Genomic DNA, 19,949 nt, shown 5'->3' with positions numbered 1-19,949 from the left:
AAACACTAATCAGCTACCTGGCTACCTAGATTTTACTCAACACTTGTTTCTAAGGCCACACGTTTGGAGTAGGCCAAACTTAGTCGACTTTTTGAAAAGCGTTTCTGAAAATGCACAAATTTTATACTAGAATAAAGACTTTTTATTCCCCCTCCCCCAGTCTTTGCACAGAAGTCTGCCGTACTGGCAGCTGAACCTGACTTCAAGATTTGTGATGAGACTGTGCCTCCCTCATGCCTAAGGGCAGCAAAGCAGCTTTGGGGGCACAAGGTAGGCTGCAGAACATAACACTGATGGTACACTTTTAGGTATTATTCCTTCCTATATGCATGGACCAGTTAATCCTCATTCCCCTATTTATACACTCTTTGTGTACTATCAATATCAGTTGTTACATTCTTTGCTCTGATATAGTTGGATGATTGGAAGAAACCAGTGGCCATTTTGTAGAGTTGGCAGTTGAAGAGAGCTCTGGAGGACAACAACTTAGCACATACTTAATGCTTCCGAGTGTTCAATCCACTTCACATCCATAATCTCAGTAATCCTTACAACAATCTTGTAAGGCAGGGCAGTTTTATCTCTGTACTTCATATGAAGGATAGTGTCTTGCCTAAGGCCACCAAGTGAGTTCACTGCTGAGGTAAAAGTTGAATCTTCCACTCTGCTCAAACTAACATTTTAAATTTGTATCTGTTAGTAACATTGAACTTTTGCTCCTGACACATTTCAAAAATCTAGTTAAATGAAAGCGACTGACCTTCATAATAAAATCCGTTGAACAGGAAGAATATTTCTCTCCAAGTCATATTTACAGTAATATTTACAATCAAAGATCTTTTTTGCCTTCTGCATTTAACACAGATATTTGAAACCTCTTATTTATCATTTTGCTTCCTGCTTGCCTCACAAAATGCAAAAGTAATTCCCAAGTCTTCATAATTTCATATTTGTGGCAGGAGAAACAAAAGTCAGAGTGTATGTTATAAAAACAAATGCATTTATTATTTATTTACTCATTTATTCATTAAATTTGTCGGTCGCTTTATCATGCCCAAGGCAACCCAAAGCAACTTATCCTAACGTCACTTACTTTGTGATGTTTTAATTCCAGGATGGGGAATCTGTTATTATCCAGCTGTTGCTCAACTCCAACTCCCATCATCCCTGATCTAAGCCATGTGAATGGGGTTGATGGAAACTGGTGTCCAGGAACATCTGAACAGTCCTAGGCTCCTCATCTTTGTTTTAGCTGATCCTAATAAAGGTATCTATTGTAAACATGGCTGCCTGCAATTTTATATGCTTTGCTGCTTAGTGGTGTTAAAGGTTGTCCTAATAAAGGTACTATTCTACTCATACTTTGGGACTTTATCCAATGAGTTTCCAGTATAATTGGGGAAATATAAAGATAATCATTCACTTGCTAGGGGAGAAATGAGCAATGATATTCTGTATATATATATCCTTAATTCTTTTGTGAACTGACATGCCATATACCATAATCTAGTTTTTAGATCTCATTAATGAGGGGGATTTCCTTGTTACTTGAGCCTGGTATTTACTGGAAATAGAAGCGAGCAATGACTTGGTGAAGGGGACCGCTTAAGGCACAGTTGAGAACCTTCCTTCAGTTCACTGGGCTTTTTCTTTTTTTCTGTGTGTTCAACATTTTTTTCTACTTTTTCCTCTTCACTTCAGAGCTGCAGGTAGGTAATTTAAAACACCAATGTGTACAATGATCCATGGTTTTGCTTTATCAGGCTGTGTACACACTGCTGGCTTAAAATGCAGCTTTGCCATTATTTTTCTCAGTTTGGATCGAAGCTGATTTGGGGAAGAATACATCAAAATGCAGTATTACCTAAGAAATGACAGGATAGATATAGGATAGATATGGGTGTTGTGTGTACAACCCTTCCAAAACTAGCAGTTGGAGTGCACAGGATGCAGAATAAGCAGAAGTGTGTACACAATAATAAATTTTGCAAGCAGGTTTTACCAAGTACATGTGTTTGAGAACCACCTGTGAAACACACATGCACTACCAAAAGAGATTAACAAGATGGAGGTGGGCGTAGAAAGAGAGTTTGTTGCACAAGAGCACCAAATCCACTTCCATTGTGGAACCTGAATTTGAAGGCATGCAACTGAGACAGCAAAACAGAGACAGCCTGGGAGGGTCCTGACAGCACAGTCCTAAATATCTTTTCTCAGAAGCAAGTCAGATTGTGGTCATTTGTTTAGACTAGATTAAAAATAAAGTTGCAGTTAACCTTTTCTTCTAGTCAATTTCCTCTAGCCTTTGTATAGAGACAAACCTACATCTACCTAGGTTTGTGAACACAATTACTAAGATGATCAAGAGCTAAAAGGATTTTGTGCAAGACTCTCAGAAAGGTAAATCAAGATCCCATCCTTTGTCCTGTAAGCATCAGAAAAAGATTGATTTCTAGCCAACAAAACCCTATTTGTTCAACATGGTAGGAGAGTGTGATCCCAACCTCTAGGCACACAGCCTTCCAAAACAATAAAACAAGTCCTAGAAAACCCATATTACTCACCTAATTGCAGCCATAACTTTAAGAGTTAGATCACACAATAGAAAGGAGTAAACCCACAGATTGCATTAAAATGGTTTCTATTTACCAAAAGAGACTATTTCTGTCTATCCTCTGTCAGTTCTGAATTATTGTTGTTGTCACTGCAATTATTGTTATTTTGTGCTTTCTTTCCTGGTAAGGAGAGAAACATATACATTGTCTCAAAAGAAACGAAAGCACCTTATTAATGTAGTATCCTGATTCTGAACATTCAGCTTTACCATCACATTTGGCTTATTAAAATCTGTTTAAAGTGTTATATACAATGAGAATCTGAAAACCTAGCCGGCATGAAAATTTGTGAATAAAAGTGTAAAACAACAACAACAATGCTCTCTCTCACTCACTGTGTGATTGCAATAAACTTGAAGGACAGTCACAGGTAGTTGAAAGTGGTGGTGCTGAAATAGCAAAATGACTTTATAACATTATTGTGGCTAGACATAGATTTCAACACTGAATCATCTGATTCTGTCTCAACATCACCTTTTCAGCAGACACCAAAGAAAAACAACAGCTCACAGCTTAACTTTGTTCTCTCAAGGAAGTGCTTTCCCCCTTTTTAGTCCAGTTCTATTATGCAAAGTTGCATGATTTAAGAAAAGTTTAACTCTACAGCATAAGCCTGGCCCAGGTTCATCACAAAACAGTTTTGCTTCACTTACCCCTATTCTGTGGCTCATGAAAAAAATACCTTTCCAGCTTGCTCTTGAACTTTTTGTTAACTTCCACTCTTTTCTTTAACTCCAAAGTCCCATACAGTATTTCCCACACTGCTTTAATCTCCAGGCTAGTAATTGTCCCATACAATTCTCTTTCATTCCCAGGATGAGAAAGGATCCTTTTAGCAAATGCTACAACTCTTTACAAACAAAATTGTTGTCATTGTTAGGAAGAAAATGAAGTGGTTAATTTGAGAAACTAACATTCCACATATATGAATATATATATATATATATATATACACACACACATACATACATACACACACACACACACACACACACACACCAATAAAAGCAAGAGTCTAATTGTTTACAAACACCTGAAAAACAGGCAAAGGAAAAGACTTGCATTAATAATAATAATAATAATAATAATAATAATAATAATAATAATGTTTTGCAAGGGCTGTGTGGGATTCAAATGTGTAGAGAATGAATACAGATGGAGGAGGGGGAGGATGCAGGGAATGTACTGGGGAAAAATTTCTTCGAATGTCAAGAATGTACAGCAGGGTGATGTGTCCTACTCTGTTCACCAGCTGTGAAGAGACAAAGAGAAGAGCTGTTCACATGTTCCCTATTTCCAAACAAAGACAGTACAGAGAGAGGCATCCACACTAGGCTGCTACCCAGTCTATGCTATACAGAGCTAGTATTTGTCACCAAGGCATTATAAGTAGCTGTGAGTTTTCTTTCTTGGAAAGTGGGGTGGCAAGGTGTGGAGAGAGAAGACACTAAAAATAACTGCATTAATATGCTTCACGTGTCTACCTGTTGTGATGCGAAGTCATAAGCAGCCAAAGAACTAAAAGTATGGGGTACAGGGGAGACAAGCAGCAGGGAGAGAGTGATGAAGCCCTCCCCAGGTGTAGTAAGCAGGCGGACAAAATGAATTCTAGTTGTTGCCCAGCCAAAGCTGAAGCTAGATCTGGCAGATTTTCTAGCTGATACCTGCTCAGGAGAAGTCACCCTGGAAGAACACCACAGTCCTAAGAAGTTTTCACTTTGCTAACCCAACTGGCTTAGCATCAGGTAAGTGGAACAGGCATCCCTCCACACATGTCTGGTTCTAGACAAGCCTTCCACAGCCCAATACCTTTCAGGTGTTTTGGACTACAACTCCCATCATCCATGAATATTAGCCATACTGCTATGGATGGCAGGAGTTATAGTCCACGTGGAGAAGGCTGTTCTTGTCAAAGTAATTCTCCTGACGCCACTCTACATGCTCCCTTCAGTCATGAGATGTTGCTGAGGATGCTGTAGTTATATCAAAACATAGAGTGGACTGGCAGGCATAACAACTACCTGCTGGCTCCTCAATGCATGTGTGAATTCAGCATAGAGGTCCTAGCTTGAGCTCAGGAGATGTCTGATAGATTTTGCCCAGAGTTCTTGTCCTTCTGAGTGGTCTTCCAAGTGCTATAATAGGAAGAAGACTGATGTAGTTCCCTGATATACAAAAGCCTCTGCAATATGGCTGTCAATGAGACTCCAGTAACAGACAATGTGTACTAGCAGTAATGGGGAAACAATAAAGTGTGCTAATAATTTTAAGCATAAACACTAGCAAAAACATTTAGTTGTACAGCCTGCCAAGCATCTTAAAATACAGAGGATCTTGCCTTCTACAAACAAACCAAAGAAAAAAACCATCATTTAAGAGAACCAAAAATAGAACATTGTGCAGTAGGTTTGGAGTAATGAGCTGAAGACCAAAAGCTGACCTCAGTTATGGGCTCCCCAGAGAACATAGGCCAACAGCAGGAAAAGAAGAAACTTTTAAAATTCAAAATAAATATCCCATAGAACACATTCTTAAGCAGAACAGAAGCAGGCCAGGCAACAACATATTTCAAGTGCAGTGTCCATTACTGTATTGCAAATCAGGCTGGAGTACTACAAGCACTGTGGACCAACTACACCTGACAATTCAACCCCGCCCTGTAGGAATCCCTTGCAGATGACTGCAGTGCCTGGAGACTGGCAGTCAAGTCATGTATCCATAGCAGTGACCAGAGGAGAAATGACTGCTGGGCAGAGCACAGAGAGAAGAAATACCATAGTGCATCTGCAGCAGCACAACTGGACACTTTCATCTGCCCTAGCTGCAACAAAACATGTCTCTCTGGTATCGGTCTCTACAGCCACAGCAGGCTCTGTAACATTCCAGCAGTTGGAACTCTCCCTCAAAGGCATATTCCTGCAGTGTCTCCTGAGACAGATGGCTGCCAACTGACTGCAAGTCAGGGTATAGTACTACAAGCATTGTGGACTAACCGCATCTGACAATGGCACAGTTGTCAGAAGTTACCGGTAGGAGTAGTTGTAGCATTCCCAGAACTATCTAGTTATGCTAATATACTGGCTCATATATTACACAGAAGTAGGCATAAATTGAAGAAAGAGTCACTTGCACCTTTCCTTTCCACACTTTTACTGCAGTGCTTGAAATTGGACTCTGATCTCACCTGCAGAATATTCCATGAGTCCTGGAGGTTCATTGGGGCCCACAAATCTCTGCAATTGCAGCAGAAGTTGAAAGCTGAATCAGTGTTCACTTATTCTATTTCTCTGCTTCTGCGTAATTTATGAGCCACCCCTGAGTTTTGCTCAGAATTGTCCAAACTCATGTTAAATATCAGGTTAAACATGCCCTTGGTAGTTTTCAAATTTCAAATTCTATCAAATTTATTCCTTTCAATGTTTAAAGGAAGAGAATGGATATTAATGATAACTGAGGAATGCCACCTTTAAAAAAAAGAAAACATTGCCATTGATTCTGGCATTTCATTTGAGAAGGGCTCTATGGAAATGTTATGTTATAGCTGAACATAACTTTCAGGAATATAGAGGCGGCCTATATTTGAAGTTGAACAGATCAGAATCAACTGCTGTAAAGGAGTTTTATACATTCAAAAATTAGGCCAACACGATGATTATTGAAGTGATCATTTTTCTTAACTCCATGACAAGCTGAAACTAGCCATCACAGCAGCCATGTGGTTCCCATCAAGATAGCAACATCACATTTCTTCCTCCTCCTCTTCCATAATGTCTAGTGAATCCAAAAATGCAAGATGTGATGTCAACATGCTTGAGGTTTTCCCATCCAAACCCCACTGCACTGGCTGCTACTACTTGTGAAGGTAGGAAAACTCTTAGCACGCTGACATTACCTACCAACCTACCACTTACTATAAAAAATAATGAAACAATTAAAGATAGGAAACCAATAAAGTAAGACAAAATTAATCCACAAATATCAAATTACTGAGCAGTACAATCCAGAAATAACAGTTAGGAAATGGTCGGACAAAAAGAGACATTACGTCACAGAACTTGAATCAGACATTAGAAGGGGTGCGAGAATGCGAAATGAGGCTTCTGCTTTCAGTGGTAGCCACATGACTCTCATAATACCTAATCCAGCCTAAGCAGATTTGATTATCTTTGCCAAGTTTTGTGAATACCTAAGGAAACAACTAGGCGCTCATTTTTCTAGTAGAGACACTTCTTTTTCTGCCTGCATTAAAAAAAAAAAAAAACACCTACGGAAAAAAGCCAGAAAACCTTCATGCAAATGGAAGCAAAGAAGGCTCCTGTTGTACCTGTGAATGCTGATGAGGAAAGAGGAGAGTTAGTCATCTCCAGCTGCCCTCATCTTTACCAGAGAACAGCTGATTCTCCAGGAAAGTCTCCTCCATGTTATGAGTCAAGCCAGGGTATACCAGCTTCAGGGAGAAAACCAACCACATGAAATAAAGAATGATGCAATAACTATTTCCTGTGCCTGCCTCCTCATGTTTCCCTCTGCACAGAACATGACCAGATTATCCTCACAAATTTGTTTTTCCTTCTGGAAAGGAAGTGGCTAAGAAATTGTCCCGAGGCGGGGTGAGGCTAGTGGCAGTAGTCAAACAGGTTTCTCTCCTGTCTTCAGCTACTTCTTATTTGTTCTCAAGCCAGTCAGTGTCCTGGAAGCCTGTCAGTATAGGTCACAGATAGTTATGACAAAGCAGTGGCAGGGTTGTGCTCAAAACCTTATCTCAGAAAGTATGAAGCAATTACTCAAGTTTCTTTTGTCAGTAAATGAGCCTTCTAGTAAAAAGAAATACGGGTAAAGAAAGGAAAGCTTGCTTACAATACTGGTAACTAGCATCCTACAAGCATTTAACTTGTGAGAATTCAGCTTTACGTGCTTGGCAAAAAAAAATTAAAAAGGGGACATCCGTTAAAAAAAGACTAGCAATTCCACCCATCATTGAACCCAATGTATATGTGTCTGGTTTAGCACATTTTCTCTGGAACGTAAACCCCACATAAGTTGAGAGTCACATGTACATTGATGAAGCTCTTCAATATGAAACATACATGTGGTTTTACTATGGTGTATTTGAAATGGAATGATATTTGCACCCCAGGTTCAATGATATTTCAACCTTCCTAATCCAATGTTTCATCTCAAACCTTTTTCCCTCATTGGTTTTCTTCATGAGGAATGTGTGATCCCTGTCCACAACATCATCAAGAAGATGCAGGCTGCAATCTTCCATATAGGTGACTAGAACTAACATCACTCAAACCTTCTCCTGAACATGTGCGCCCAATTACTGTACAGGTATGGGCTTATTCTTCTGACACCCACTGAAATGCACAGATGTACATCAAACTGTTTAACATTCTTGGGAGGCACACAGTGCCCTTGCAGAATGGTATTTTATTGGGAGTGTAATCTTCAACATATTCTTGACATAATAATGGTGCACTAGTGATGGATTTGTTCTGCTTTTTTTTTTTTTTTAGTTCTGCAATGCTTCCCCAGTGTTACCACACTACTGTTGTACAGAAGAGTTACAGCACAACAAAAGTAGGACAGAGAGAGGAGAGAGAAGTGCTGGCTCTTGTTTTTGTATGTCTATATGCATCCTATTTGCATATGAATTCTAACTCACGGATCACCAACACAGTACCCGAAGGACACTTGATGCCACAGAGGCCTTCTCTGGTGCCCACTGAGTAGTCCTGCTGAAATTAGAATTGAAAGGGGCCTTCTCTTGTAGCCAATAGCTATCTTCTTTGAAGTGCAATACAATGGAGGGCGGGTGATACAACAGGTGAGGTAAGGGTTAACCCTTCCCTTCCCAGCTGTGACACACACATACCCACCACGCATCACCAGTTGTAGTTAGGCTTGGTGGGTTGAAACTGCTGTTGGCTACAATAAAAGGCTTTTTTCCAAATCCAATTGTTGCATGGGGGTGATCTTCCTGGAGAATGTAGCTGAGGGGGGCAGGCAAACTCTTTCCTCCCAAGCTTCCTTCTCAATGAAGACCATACTTTTCCCTGCAAAGTCAGCATGCTTGCATGTGCTCAGTTGCCTTCATGACAGTCTCTCCAGTTTTCAAATGGGCCCATGAGCCCAAAGAGGTTGGCGAAACCCTATTCTAGCTGAATGGTGTTTAAAAAAAAAAAAAAAAAAAAAGCTAGCACAAAAGATGGACTTCCAGACAATTGGCATACTGCCTACTTTCAGCACATCTCTTTAAAACCAACTATTTTGTTCAACTCTACAGCCAAGTTTTGAATGATCAAGATCTTTGTTAAAATAATAAACCTCTTTTGTCACTCATCCCAAAATATGACAAACATGCATTTTTCTATTAATTTTAGGTCGTAATGTCTGGCCAATAAGCTACAAGTTCTACTATTATTTGTAGCCGAAGACTGTGATTATTAATGGGGTGAGGAGCAGGAGGGAGGGAGGGGCAAGCAGCAGCAGAATGTGTTATTGACTCCAGATTGGGTTGTTGGTTCTGCATTTGGATGCTTTGCAATGTATTTCCTCAATATTTTGGTTTTGCTGCTACTGCTTTTCAGGAAACTTCAGTATATATGCAGGCATGGCTACACCATTTGGGCATGGTGAAATAAAAGTATGAAAAGTTGGTCTCTTGACATATATACAGCCAACCCAACGATAGAGTTTCTTGATCTAGATTTCATGCTGTTCTAGCAGAACTAGTAAGCCTCTGGCTATCTGTAAAAGTGTGTGCTACATTTTAAGTGTCAAAACTGAAGTACCGGTAATAATCTCCTTTCCTCCCTTCTGGGCTTTTGATTCATCACAAGGTCTGAGGGAAAGTGGACCGGCAAAAGTTTGCTGACCCCTGCCTTAAGAGTTATATGTGAACCCTGCTCAACAGTTGAACTGTGGTTCGTTTACTGCCAACAAAGCAAGATGTGAAGCCACAGTTTGTTTCTGGGTTATGAACCCTATTTTAACTGACTTTGTGTTATGAACCTTACAACCTCCCCTAACCATAGTCTGCTTGACCACCTGACCCCAGAAGCTCACCAAACTACAAAGGTATGAGGCAAAAGCAAGTGCAAAACAAACATTTGGAAAAACAAGGCACGGTTTGCTTGATCATCTGTGGGACAACTCATGGTTTGTTAAACAAGCCATAGCTTAGTGCTATGTGTCAACTTGGTGAAAGAAAGAAAGAAAGAAAGAAAGAAAGAAAGAAAGAAAGAAAGAAAGAAAGAAAGAAAACATGAAGCTAGAACAGTGAGCTTCAAATATCTTCCACCTTTCTGCTCTTCTTATCATACATAAAGATACTGCATCTTGTAACCATTTTTAAATGTAAGCCATCCTGGAGACTATATTTAGCTACAAAGCAGGAAATAATTAATATAATAATTATGGTTCTGCCATGCCGTCCTCAGCATGTCATGCAGGACAAAGTGCTAAGGTCTATTATCTTATTCAAACATACCAGATCATATGCTGCACCAAGTTTAAATCACTACCTTTATTGGTTTGATTTTTGTTTTATTATTACACTTTATTCTTAAACTAAATGGCACAACTTTTGTGAAAACTCTGGACTCACAGGGTAGGAGAAGCACTAATCATAGAGGACCCTACATACAACAGAAGAAGAAGAGGAGGAGTTTGGATTTGATATCCCGCTTTATCATTACACTAAGGAGTCTCAAAGTGGCTAACAATCTCCTTTCCCTTCCTTCCCCACAACAAACACTCTTGTGAGGTGAGTGAGGCTGAGAGACTTCAGAGAACTGTGACTAGCCCAAGGTCACCCAGCAGCTGCATGTGGAGGAGCAGGGAAGCAAACCCGGTTCACCAGATTACGAGTCCACCTCTCTTAACAACTACACCACACTGGCTCTTAACCACTACACAACAGCAAGACCCTGTGCCCCATAGCTTCTATGAAGCTGTTATTTCCAGTCATTTTCTGCACTGTGGAGATCCTGACACAAGGCTCGAAAGGAATGATGCAACTCCACCAGACAAAGATATCTCTGAAGAAGATCTAAGTATTAATGGACACCAGTGTCCTCCTTTCAAACATACTAAAGGCAAGAAAAACAAATTCTTTAAAAGGACATCAGGCTTTCTGCCATCAACATTTATTCTGTTTTGTAGTATGATTCCAAACATGATCTCATTTAATTTGAAGGCCAAAAGTGAACTGTTTAGACAGGAAGAAATATGAATGCTGCTGGCTCTTTCTGTTTCAAAACGGACTTTTCAAAGGCGCTTCAAATGGTCCTGCTCACACACCCTAAATACAAGAATACCACTTTATTTATGCTTGCACCCAAGGTCAGGTGCATGTTTCTCAGGCTAAGCTAGCTGTGACTGGTCTTTAATTCTGAGCGGTGAGGCTGGAATCTCCTGCACAGATGCACTGCAGCAGCAGTGAAGCTTCTAGGGTAGCCTAATGAATGCAATGACTTTCTCTTCTTGAGCCTGCCTATGAGCAACTGGCTGGCTAACCTTCATCTCCGTCTGGCGTTCAGTATGGTAGAGCAGAGCTGCTGAGCTGCCCTCTCAGCACTAGCATTGCTGCAGCTTACCTACACAGCACTGGGGCAGCAGCAAGGTCAGGGGTGTGTGGAAGCATCGAAAGAGTCAATGCAGTGATGCTACCAGAGACTCAGCACAGCTCTGAATTTGCTGCTGCTTTGCCCTGCCCCAGTGCCATCCAGGTAAACTGCATTGATGTCTTGGCATCAAGAAGGTGGTTCCATGGCTCTCCCGCTCCACACCAGCCACTACTGTCTCTTTCTGTTATAAACACACCACTTCTTCCTCTCTGTTTCTTTCAGTGCAACAACCAGACGTAGCCTGGCCTCTGTTACCTATGTTCTGATGGCTTCCAGATTAGACAAATCTTTTTGGGTCCATGGTCACATCTTGAATTTTGAGAGACTGTAGGTACCACCCTCTCTTGGTTGCCTTTCTCTCTCCCCCTCAGGCCACTCTACCACCCCACCACCCCAGAAAGAATGGGAACATATCACACCAAGGCCACCATATACAATACATTTAAAGCACATGACTTTCCCCAAAGAATCCTGGGAACTGTAGTTTGTTAAAGGTACTGGGAAATGTAAATCTGTGAAGGGTAAAGTTCAGTTCCCAGGATTCTTTGGGGAAAGTCACATGCATTAAATGCATGGTGTGTACATAGCCCAATTCTTAACATAGCTGTACTAGATACTAGTTCACCTCCAAGCACAATTCAAAATGTTGGTTTTAACCTTTGAAGTCCTATACAGTATAGTCTGGGATTGTGACATGTCTTTTTCTGGGTGGCCTCACCTGTACCTGGCAAAGTCAATGGTGACCAGTGGAAAGGACTTACTCAGAGGTGTTACCCAAACTGTACAATTTTCTCTCCAAGGGGGCACACATGTCACTGAGTATTTTGCGTTTTCAGTGCCAAAGGCCTTATTTATATGCTTCTACTGATAAATTGCTGCTGTTTCCCTCCTTTTTATCTACTTTTAATTTTAATGCTGCCCTAGTTTCAGTGAATGCCTTTCATATGATATGACACTTACAGAATTCCTAAAGTTTTAATATTAATATTACATTTCTTTCAACAGGCTCTCCATTTCTGGTTCCTATAATTTACTCTTGCTTAGGGCATTAAGCAGGCACAAAGCCAACTTGTGCTGAGGTTCACTGTTACAACCACCAGTAACTGCAGATGGGTATATGTTATAAAGTTTGGGTGTCTGGACTTACTTGTCAGTTTTTGCCTCAATTTTTCCTGACTGTGGTCAGGAAAATATTCAGATAGATAGTTTGGTTTGGTTTGGTTTGGTTTGGTTTGGTTTGGTTTGGTTTGGTTTGGTGAGAGTATTTCCCCAAGAGCAAGCTTTTTCTATCCAGCCTCAGGATACAGATATTTCTGCCATGGTAATAGGACTGTGATTTTTGTTAACCCCTCAGGTTCACAAATCTAGGAGGAATACAATTACTTGCTAGCAAAGGGCAACTGATGCGTACAAATTTAATTCATGGCAGAGGCTGTCATTTCTCCTGAAGAAAAGACAGCTATATTGGTAAGACTGCCATTTTCTGCAAGAAAATTAGAAATCCCTTTAACACTGATAGTCAAAACATCACAATTCTGCCACTTGCAGACCAAAGGCTTTTTGTCTTCAGTAAAAAGGTAAAGGTAAATGACCTCTGACAGATAAGTCCAGTCATGAACGACTCTGGGGTTGCAGCGCTCATCTCGCTTTACTAGCCAAGGGAGCCAGCGTTTGTCTGCAGACAGATTTTTCCGGGTCATGTGGCCAGCATGCCTAAGCCGCTTCTGGCGAAACCAGAGCAGAGCACGGAAACGCCGCTTACCTTCCCACCGGAGTGGTACCTATTTATCTACTTGCACTTTGACATGCTTTCGAACTGCTAGGTTGGCAGGAGCAGGGACCGAGCAATGGGAGCTCACCCCGTCGCAGGGATTCGAACTGCCAACCTTCTGATCGGCAAGCTCTAGGCTCAGTGGTTTAGACCACAGCGCCACCCATGTCCCCAGTACTTCTGGTCAAATCCCAGATTAAACAAGTAGCAAGATTTCTCAGTGTGGGTGTTTTGTAGTAGTTTCTTTCTTTTCAAAATGCGTTTAGAATGATTCCCTCCAAGTGTTAAATGAAAATTAATTCAAGTGCTGCTTCTGTTGATTTAAGTCTTATTAAAAAGGAAGAAATCTTCCCAATGACTCAGGGCATGGCCTCCCAAAGGAAAGTCAGCCAAGTACATTATATGAAGAGAAGGAGTCAGGCTGCTAGCATGACATATTGGAAGGTTTCTCTCATGAATCTGTAACTCAGTGATGTGCCAGCTCTCATGCCTATGCTTGCCTTTAAATATATTATTCATTACTGAAATAAACCTTTAAAAAGAAATGTTGGTCATAGTGAGAAGAAGAGAGATGTGGAGCTTGTGGACAGGCATGTAGAACTTACACACTTATTTTTTCAAGATTTTTGACACTAGTGCAAAAAACAACAACCTTGTATTGAAAATAGTGGTCCTGAACTTCTTTACTCCTAGGTCTGGACTTTCGCTTAGGAAGTCTTGGAGATTGTCCACCCTGACAATGTGCACATGTACACAAGGTGTGGTGCCATGTACACTGATGGCATAGTATACACAATAATCTTAATTATACACTGTCGGGGGGTGGGGATAGTTGATCCCACATGCTCCGAACTGACTGTTCATCATCTTCAGCAAGTGATCCTCAGTTCCAGTATGAGGAGAGAGACTTAAATGTGCTTTGGCTAAATGACATCCTATGAGAAGCTTTGAATTTTTCCAGAATCCCACAGCAGTGCCTTATTTTGAACTGGCTCCATTGGAGCCTTAAACATAGTTAAGGGAATCGGAGCCCCACTCAGAACTGTGTTTGTGTCTCCCTCGGGCTCATTCCTCCTCCCATCAACTTTTTGAGTTCCCCTATCTCTTTTTCCCTAACAGCAACTGAAGCTAGCATCACATCTGCACAGAGCTGGACACTAGCCATAGTTTTAAGTTTAAACTAGAGGTCAGAAGCAGACTTCAAATTCCATTTTTAAGTGAACAGTCACTTTAGCCCAGGGCTCAGCAACATGCTGGGGATGGGGGATGGGGAGGGAGAACAGAATATCTCTAGGGCACCACCACCAAGAATGTTCCTTTTGACAACTAACCTAACGTCAGAGGATACAGATACTTGGAAGAAGGCCCCATCTGACAACTAATCACACAAGCAGGTTTATGCAGAAGAAGATACTGGGTGATATTCTGCAGGCCCAGGACCATCATAAAGCATACTCAGGCAGCTGCTGGGGTTCATTTTTCTTTTCATTTTTTGCAATCCAGTGCCAAACTATTTCCAGATTTCATTTTGGACTTGCCCCAAATGCCCTAAGAGTTAAGTAATCCTAGGGCATTGTAGGGAGTGAATATGACCACCGCCCTGTTTTTGTGGGGAACCACCTTCTCCCCCACTACCAAAAAAGAAAACATGGAAGAAGCTGCTTGGAACTAGAGAGCAAGAAAATAAAAGGGGGAGGTGTTGATTTTTTAAAAAATGGGCAGGTGTCAGAGCTGGGAAGAGGGCCCAGGATGACACTTTACCATAGATTGAAATTTTCACAAATGTTCAAAGGAACTCCAGGTGAAGCACACCACAATGCTCAGCCATGAGGTTGCCAAGGTATGTATAACAGGGACCAGATCACGTTTCCCCAGACGTAGCCAGGAGATAAAAGTACTCCTGGTCATATATACCAGTTGCAAATCCAGGAGTAGTGCTAGGTCAAGAGACACCCAAACAGTGCATTTGGCCTTACTTGGTTCAGATGGAAAAAGGGAGAGTTGTTTTCATCAGTATACTGACGGCAACTCGCCCCAACTCTCTGGACAGCCCATATCAGCAGTTTCATGTTGATGTTAAAAAAAAAAAACTGAGCTTAGCAGTTGTATATTTACATAATATGGCAAAGGATGTGATTACTAAGGAGACCCAGGATGACCTGTATGCCAAGGCTTCTACACACTCTAGCCCCCTGGATCCAGTGTTGGCTCCATATGCTAAGGGACTCTTGAACAAGATGCCCTTAAGGGGAGCCCTCCTGCCACTATCACCACCACACATTCACTTGTCCCCTCCTTCCTGGCCCAGCCTGCCAAAAAGAAGGTAAAAGGGAGGATGGAGGCTGCTGCTCTTATTGCTGCTTGTATATTTGGAGAGTCCTGGGGAAGAGAGAGAAACAGGAAGGAAGACGAGAAGGGCCAGGAGACTCTGGGTTCAGAAGTGGGCCTCCTCCTATAAACGATAAGTTTCATAGATCTATGGGTCAGAGCATTGCTTTCTGTTGGGGTGGGGGTGGGAGAGCAGGAAGCAATTTGGAATCAAGCAACAAAAGCCCACAAACATATTGCTTTCCACTTACCGATCGAGACTATCCCGAGGCACTTTACTTCCTCCAGCTCTCTTGGTGACACTGGCAATCTTGTTGGCAGTCATGGTCATTTCTGCTCTCTATAAACCTGGAAACCTGGGTAAGGGGAAATAAAATCCAAAGCAAACCCATTGAACCAGAGACTTTTTTCCAACACAGCTTAATAAGAAATGTTTCTAGTGCAAGGAAAAGACTGTCGAAAAAAGTGGTATCTGAAGAAGTGTGAATGCACATGAAAGCTCATACTAAGAACAAACTTAGTTGGTCTCTAAGGTGCTACTGGAGGGAATTTTTTTATTTTTTATTTTGTTTTGACTATGGCAGACCAACATGGCTACCTACCTATAACTGACAAAAGTTTTGAACGTGTTCCCTAAACATAACCACTCTTTTCAATGCTGCAAGAAGTCAAACAGGAGCTCAGGTAAGATTCAGATTTGAGTCATGTTTAGACAAGAAACTAAAACTACAGAAAAGTATGTTAGAAGAATGGAACCACTGTCCTCACTTTTCCACTTTCTCTCATTAAATTGGAACTGGAATAATTACGATAGCATTTTTTTTTTAAGTGTCACAACTGTAATAACAAATGACAGAGCTCATTCCTAAAGCAAAAGCTTTAAAATGAGCATTGGAAACTATGGCAGAACTCACAGACTGTGCAATGTCACGATAGGATACAGTATATCGTAATTTATAAGATGTACAAGTTTGCCCATAAACATATCAAAGATAAGTTGATTATGGTCCTAATGCAAAGATTCGCACAATATATAATTTTCTTCTCTCAAACCCAGCTCTCTTTCATATAGTTCCCCAAGCTGGCGATAGAGCACAAGGTCTTCCAAGGACACCTGCATTTATCTTTCTAGACCTTCTGCAAATAACAATTAACTAAATCAAAAGATACAACCCCTTGCTGTTCTCAAAAAGTCACAATATCTTGAAGATTATTATGCTGACAAATATCTTATTGCCATGCCCTCTGTGCTGTCTCTAAAATATAAGCTGATGGGGGCAGGGACTTTCTCTTTGAGATGCATACTTTTCTTGTTTACAGTGGATAGCACATGGGAACCAGATTATTACTGCAACCCTTAGGCTTCCCATAGTAAATGTAAAATAAACAGTCTGCTTAATGAAAAGTTCCACTGACAGGTTTGACCCAAATCCTCTCAGATCTGCAGTATTCCTCAAATTAAACTGAATCCAGATGTTTACAGCAACCACACACCTCATGTCATCTTCCTTCTCTGAAGGATGGCAAATAACACAGCATTAACTACCAACCACGGTCCATTTGCAGCGGGAATACAAGCACCATAAGTAAAAACCCACAAATCTACTTCAAACACAACTTTTATTACTTGTTACATTTGCACCCCATTCTTCCTACAAGGAGCTCAGAGGAGCTTCTGTTTTGAGCTTACAACAACCCTATGAGGTAGATTAGAAGGCGAGAGGCCCGTAGTCACCCACTTAGCTTTGCAACATAGCGAGGATTCAAACCTGGATCCCTTCACTCAGTGCTTTTCTTTTAGGGGGGAAAGGTGCCGGTACTGTGTACCCTTGGAGTACCCCTAGAAAAGGTAAAGGACCCCTGGACGGTTAAGTCCAGTTGAATTCAGTTATGTGGTGTGGCGCTCATCTCCACTTTCAGTCCAAGGGAGCTCATGTTTGTCCGCAGGCAGCTTTTCCAGGTCATGTGGCCAGCATGACTAAACCACTTCTGGCACACGGAGCACCATGACAAGTGCCAGAGCGCACAGAAACACTGTTTACCTTCCCACTGTACCTATTTATCTACTCACGCTGACATGCTAGGTTGGCAGGAGCTGGGACAGAGCAACAGGAGCTCACCCCGGTGCATGGATTTGAACTGCCGACCTTACGATGGGCAAGCCCAAGAGGCTCGGTGGTTTAGACCACAGCGCCACTCACGACCCTACCCCTGACAACCATGTGGTCAATGGATCTATATGTTGGTGCTGACCTTTAAAGCCCTAAACAGCCTCAGCCCTGATACCTGAAGGAGTGTTTCCATCCCTATTGTTCAGCTCAGACACTGAGGTCCAGTTCAGAGGGCCTTCTGGCATTTCCGTTACTGCAAGAAGTGAAGTTACAGGGAACCAGGCAGAGGGCCTTCTCAGTAGTGGCACCTACCGTGTGGAACGCCCTTCCATCAGATGTCAATCAGGTAATCTACACAACTTTCCAAAGACATTACAAGACAGTCCTGTATTGGGAAGTTTATAATGTTTGATGTTTTGCTGTGCTTGGTATTTTAATTGTTGGAAGCTGCCCAGAGTGGCTGGGGCAACACAGTCAGGTGGGTGGCATCATTTATTATTATTATTATTATTATTATTATTATTATTATTATTATTATGAAATCATATATGCATCTGCAATGTGTAAATAAGGTCTAATTCATACAGTATGTATGAAATGCAGTATGTGGCAAATGCAGTGTGGCATCTACACCCAAAATTGCTTCCTGTTACTCGCCCTCCATGACGTATCAACAGCAAGGACACATGCCAATCACATAGATCACACAGGTTGCATGAGCACTTTCTCCAGCAGCACCAGTGTTCAAAAAGGATGTGCCATCTATGCAACTGGACATGGAAATATTACTTATGCAGCCTGAAGCCCAACTATTTTCAGTACCGTCACGTAGGTCTGTGAAACTGCCTCAGGAATTCATATCTAAAATATGGCCTATAAATCTAGTAAATAAATAAATGATTCCTCTCCACACAAGAGAAATAAAAATTGGATTTGGATACTTGAAGAAGGAATGGAATCATTTTAGACACACACCGTCTGGAAAGAATTAGAGATTAAAGGGGGAAACAACACGACTGGAAATTGTTAAAGCTGTCAAACAAATTGGTTTTAGTTGATTTATCTTCTGTAGTACAAATCATATTTTGAGAATAGTTAACAAGTTTTTTTAACCAAAGAACCACTTACTTTCTGTTTCAGAAATCATAAAGGGGTTTTCCTAGATCATTTATCTATCTACACTAAACATCAGAAATGATCTGCTTGATTCACACAAGGGAAAAGGGAAATAGTTCAAACCTCAGTTAATGAACTGAACAATATTTTCAGTCCCAGCAATCATATCCTGTGCATCCCAAAAGTGAGTGAGAAATTTTCATCCCTCTCATTATTTGCTATGATCCCTTTGTGTTTGGGCACAAAGTGTGTGCGTGTGGCGGGGCAAGGGAGATGCTTAGCACAACAATCAGCCACACACAAACTTGTCTTGCAAGCAAGACAAAGAACAGAGATCCACTGCAAAGACACAAACCACCAGCCCTGGATGCAGAACTGACATCAGCAGGGGCACAAAGCAGGCATCCTCTGGCAATCAGTACATGCAGGCATAGCCCACACACACAGCAGTAGCAACTACAGGGAAGATGGTTGCAGTTCATGCAACAGAACAAAGTGACCTGTCTGGATGGACAGAAGAGTCTGGCTACACCACCCAGCACAGGTGTTCATTAGCAAGTTAATCAATTCATGCAGCTGCACCAGTACCCTTTAGCAACCACCATGGACAAATTACCGGTACATCACTGAGCCTTTGGGAGCATTTAAACGAAATCCTTGCAAAGCCTTGAGCTTCTGGCCAGTCTGTGGTGACCCCATTCCACCCTGAGCAGCAACTGTGACTCCGACCAAGATAAGCAGGGGCCAGATCAGAAACGGCAGCAGCAGCAAAGGCCACAGAAAGGCCATGCCAGGGGTGAGGAATCTGCAACCTTCCAGATGTTGTTCAACTCCCATCAGTCCCAGCCTGCATGGCCAACGGTAAGGGACAATGGGAGCTGCTGTCCAACAACATCTAGAGGGTCACAGATTTCTCAGCCCTGGCCTAGATCCAGCCACATGCCCGGACACCATGTCTAAGCCAGAGTCTGAACAGGGATCTCCAAAGATTACAACCCATTCATCTGAGACATGCAAGGGATGGGTGGGTGTCACTCTCTCTATCTCCAGTGCTGGTAGTGAGCCATGAGGGAAGGAGGCAGAGCGATAGGCTCCAAGTCAGGAGAGTGCCCTTTAAGGTCACCACACTCCAGGAAAGAGTTGGGCCTCAGGAGTGGTAATCTGAGCTGACTGAGTAGCATAAAAGGTCTCATTTGGACCTTTTATGAATTTCAGTTGCTTAGCTGATACTCTATGAGGTTATACAATTCCAGCCTGTCTTGTTGTGAACTTCCACCTGAGCTCCAGATAGATATGACTCAAACGAGGTGTCCTCTGCTACTCCCTCCACCCCACTCCCCACTAAGACCAAGTGTGGCAGATATGGGCTGTTATG

At 41.7% G+C, this 19,949-nt stretch overlaps 1 protein-coding gene across 5 annotated transcripts in view; it reads right to left on the bottom strand.

Moving 5' to 3' along the window:
- The window catches only part of DENND2B (DENN domain containing 2B), a 157,849-nt gene that overhangs the window by 60,925 nt on the left and 76,975 nt on the right, over positions 1-19,949 (bottom strand). For all 5 annotated transcript variants that reach the window (XM_033153040.1, XM_033153021.1, XM_033153048.1 and 2 more), the window contains exon 2: positions 15,599-15,703. In XM_033153040.1, the coding sequence (XP_033008931.1) occupies positions 15,599-15,678 (80 nt within the window). In that variant the 5' untranslated portion in view covers positions 15,679-15,703. The remainder of the gene's footprint in view (positions 1-15,598; positions 15,704-19,949) is intronic.

This window comes from Lacerta agilis, chromosome 1, assembly GCF_009819535.1.
Source record: "Lacerta agilis isolate rLacAgi1 chromosome 1, rLacAgi1.pri, whole genome shotgun sequence".
NCBI lineage: Eukaryota > Metazoa > Chordata > Lepidosauria > Squamata > Lacertidae > Lacerta > Lacerta agilis.
This window is presented reverse-complemented; position numbering and strand designations above follow the sequence as displayed.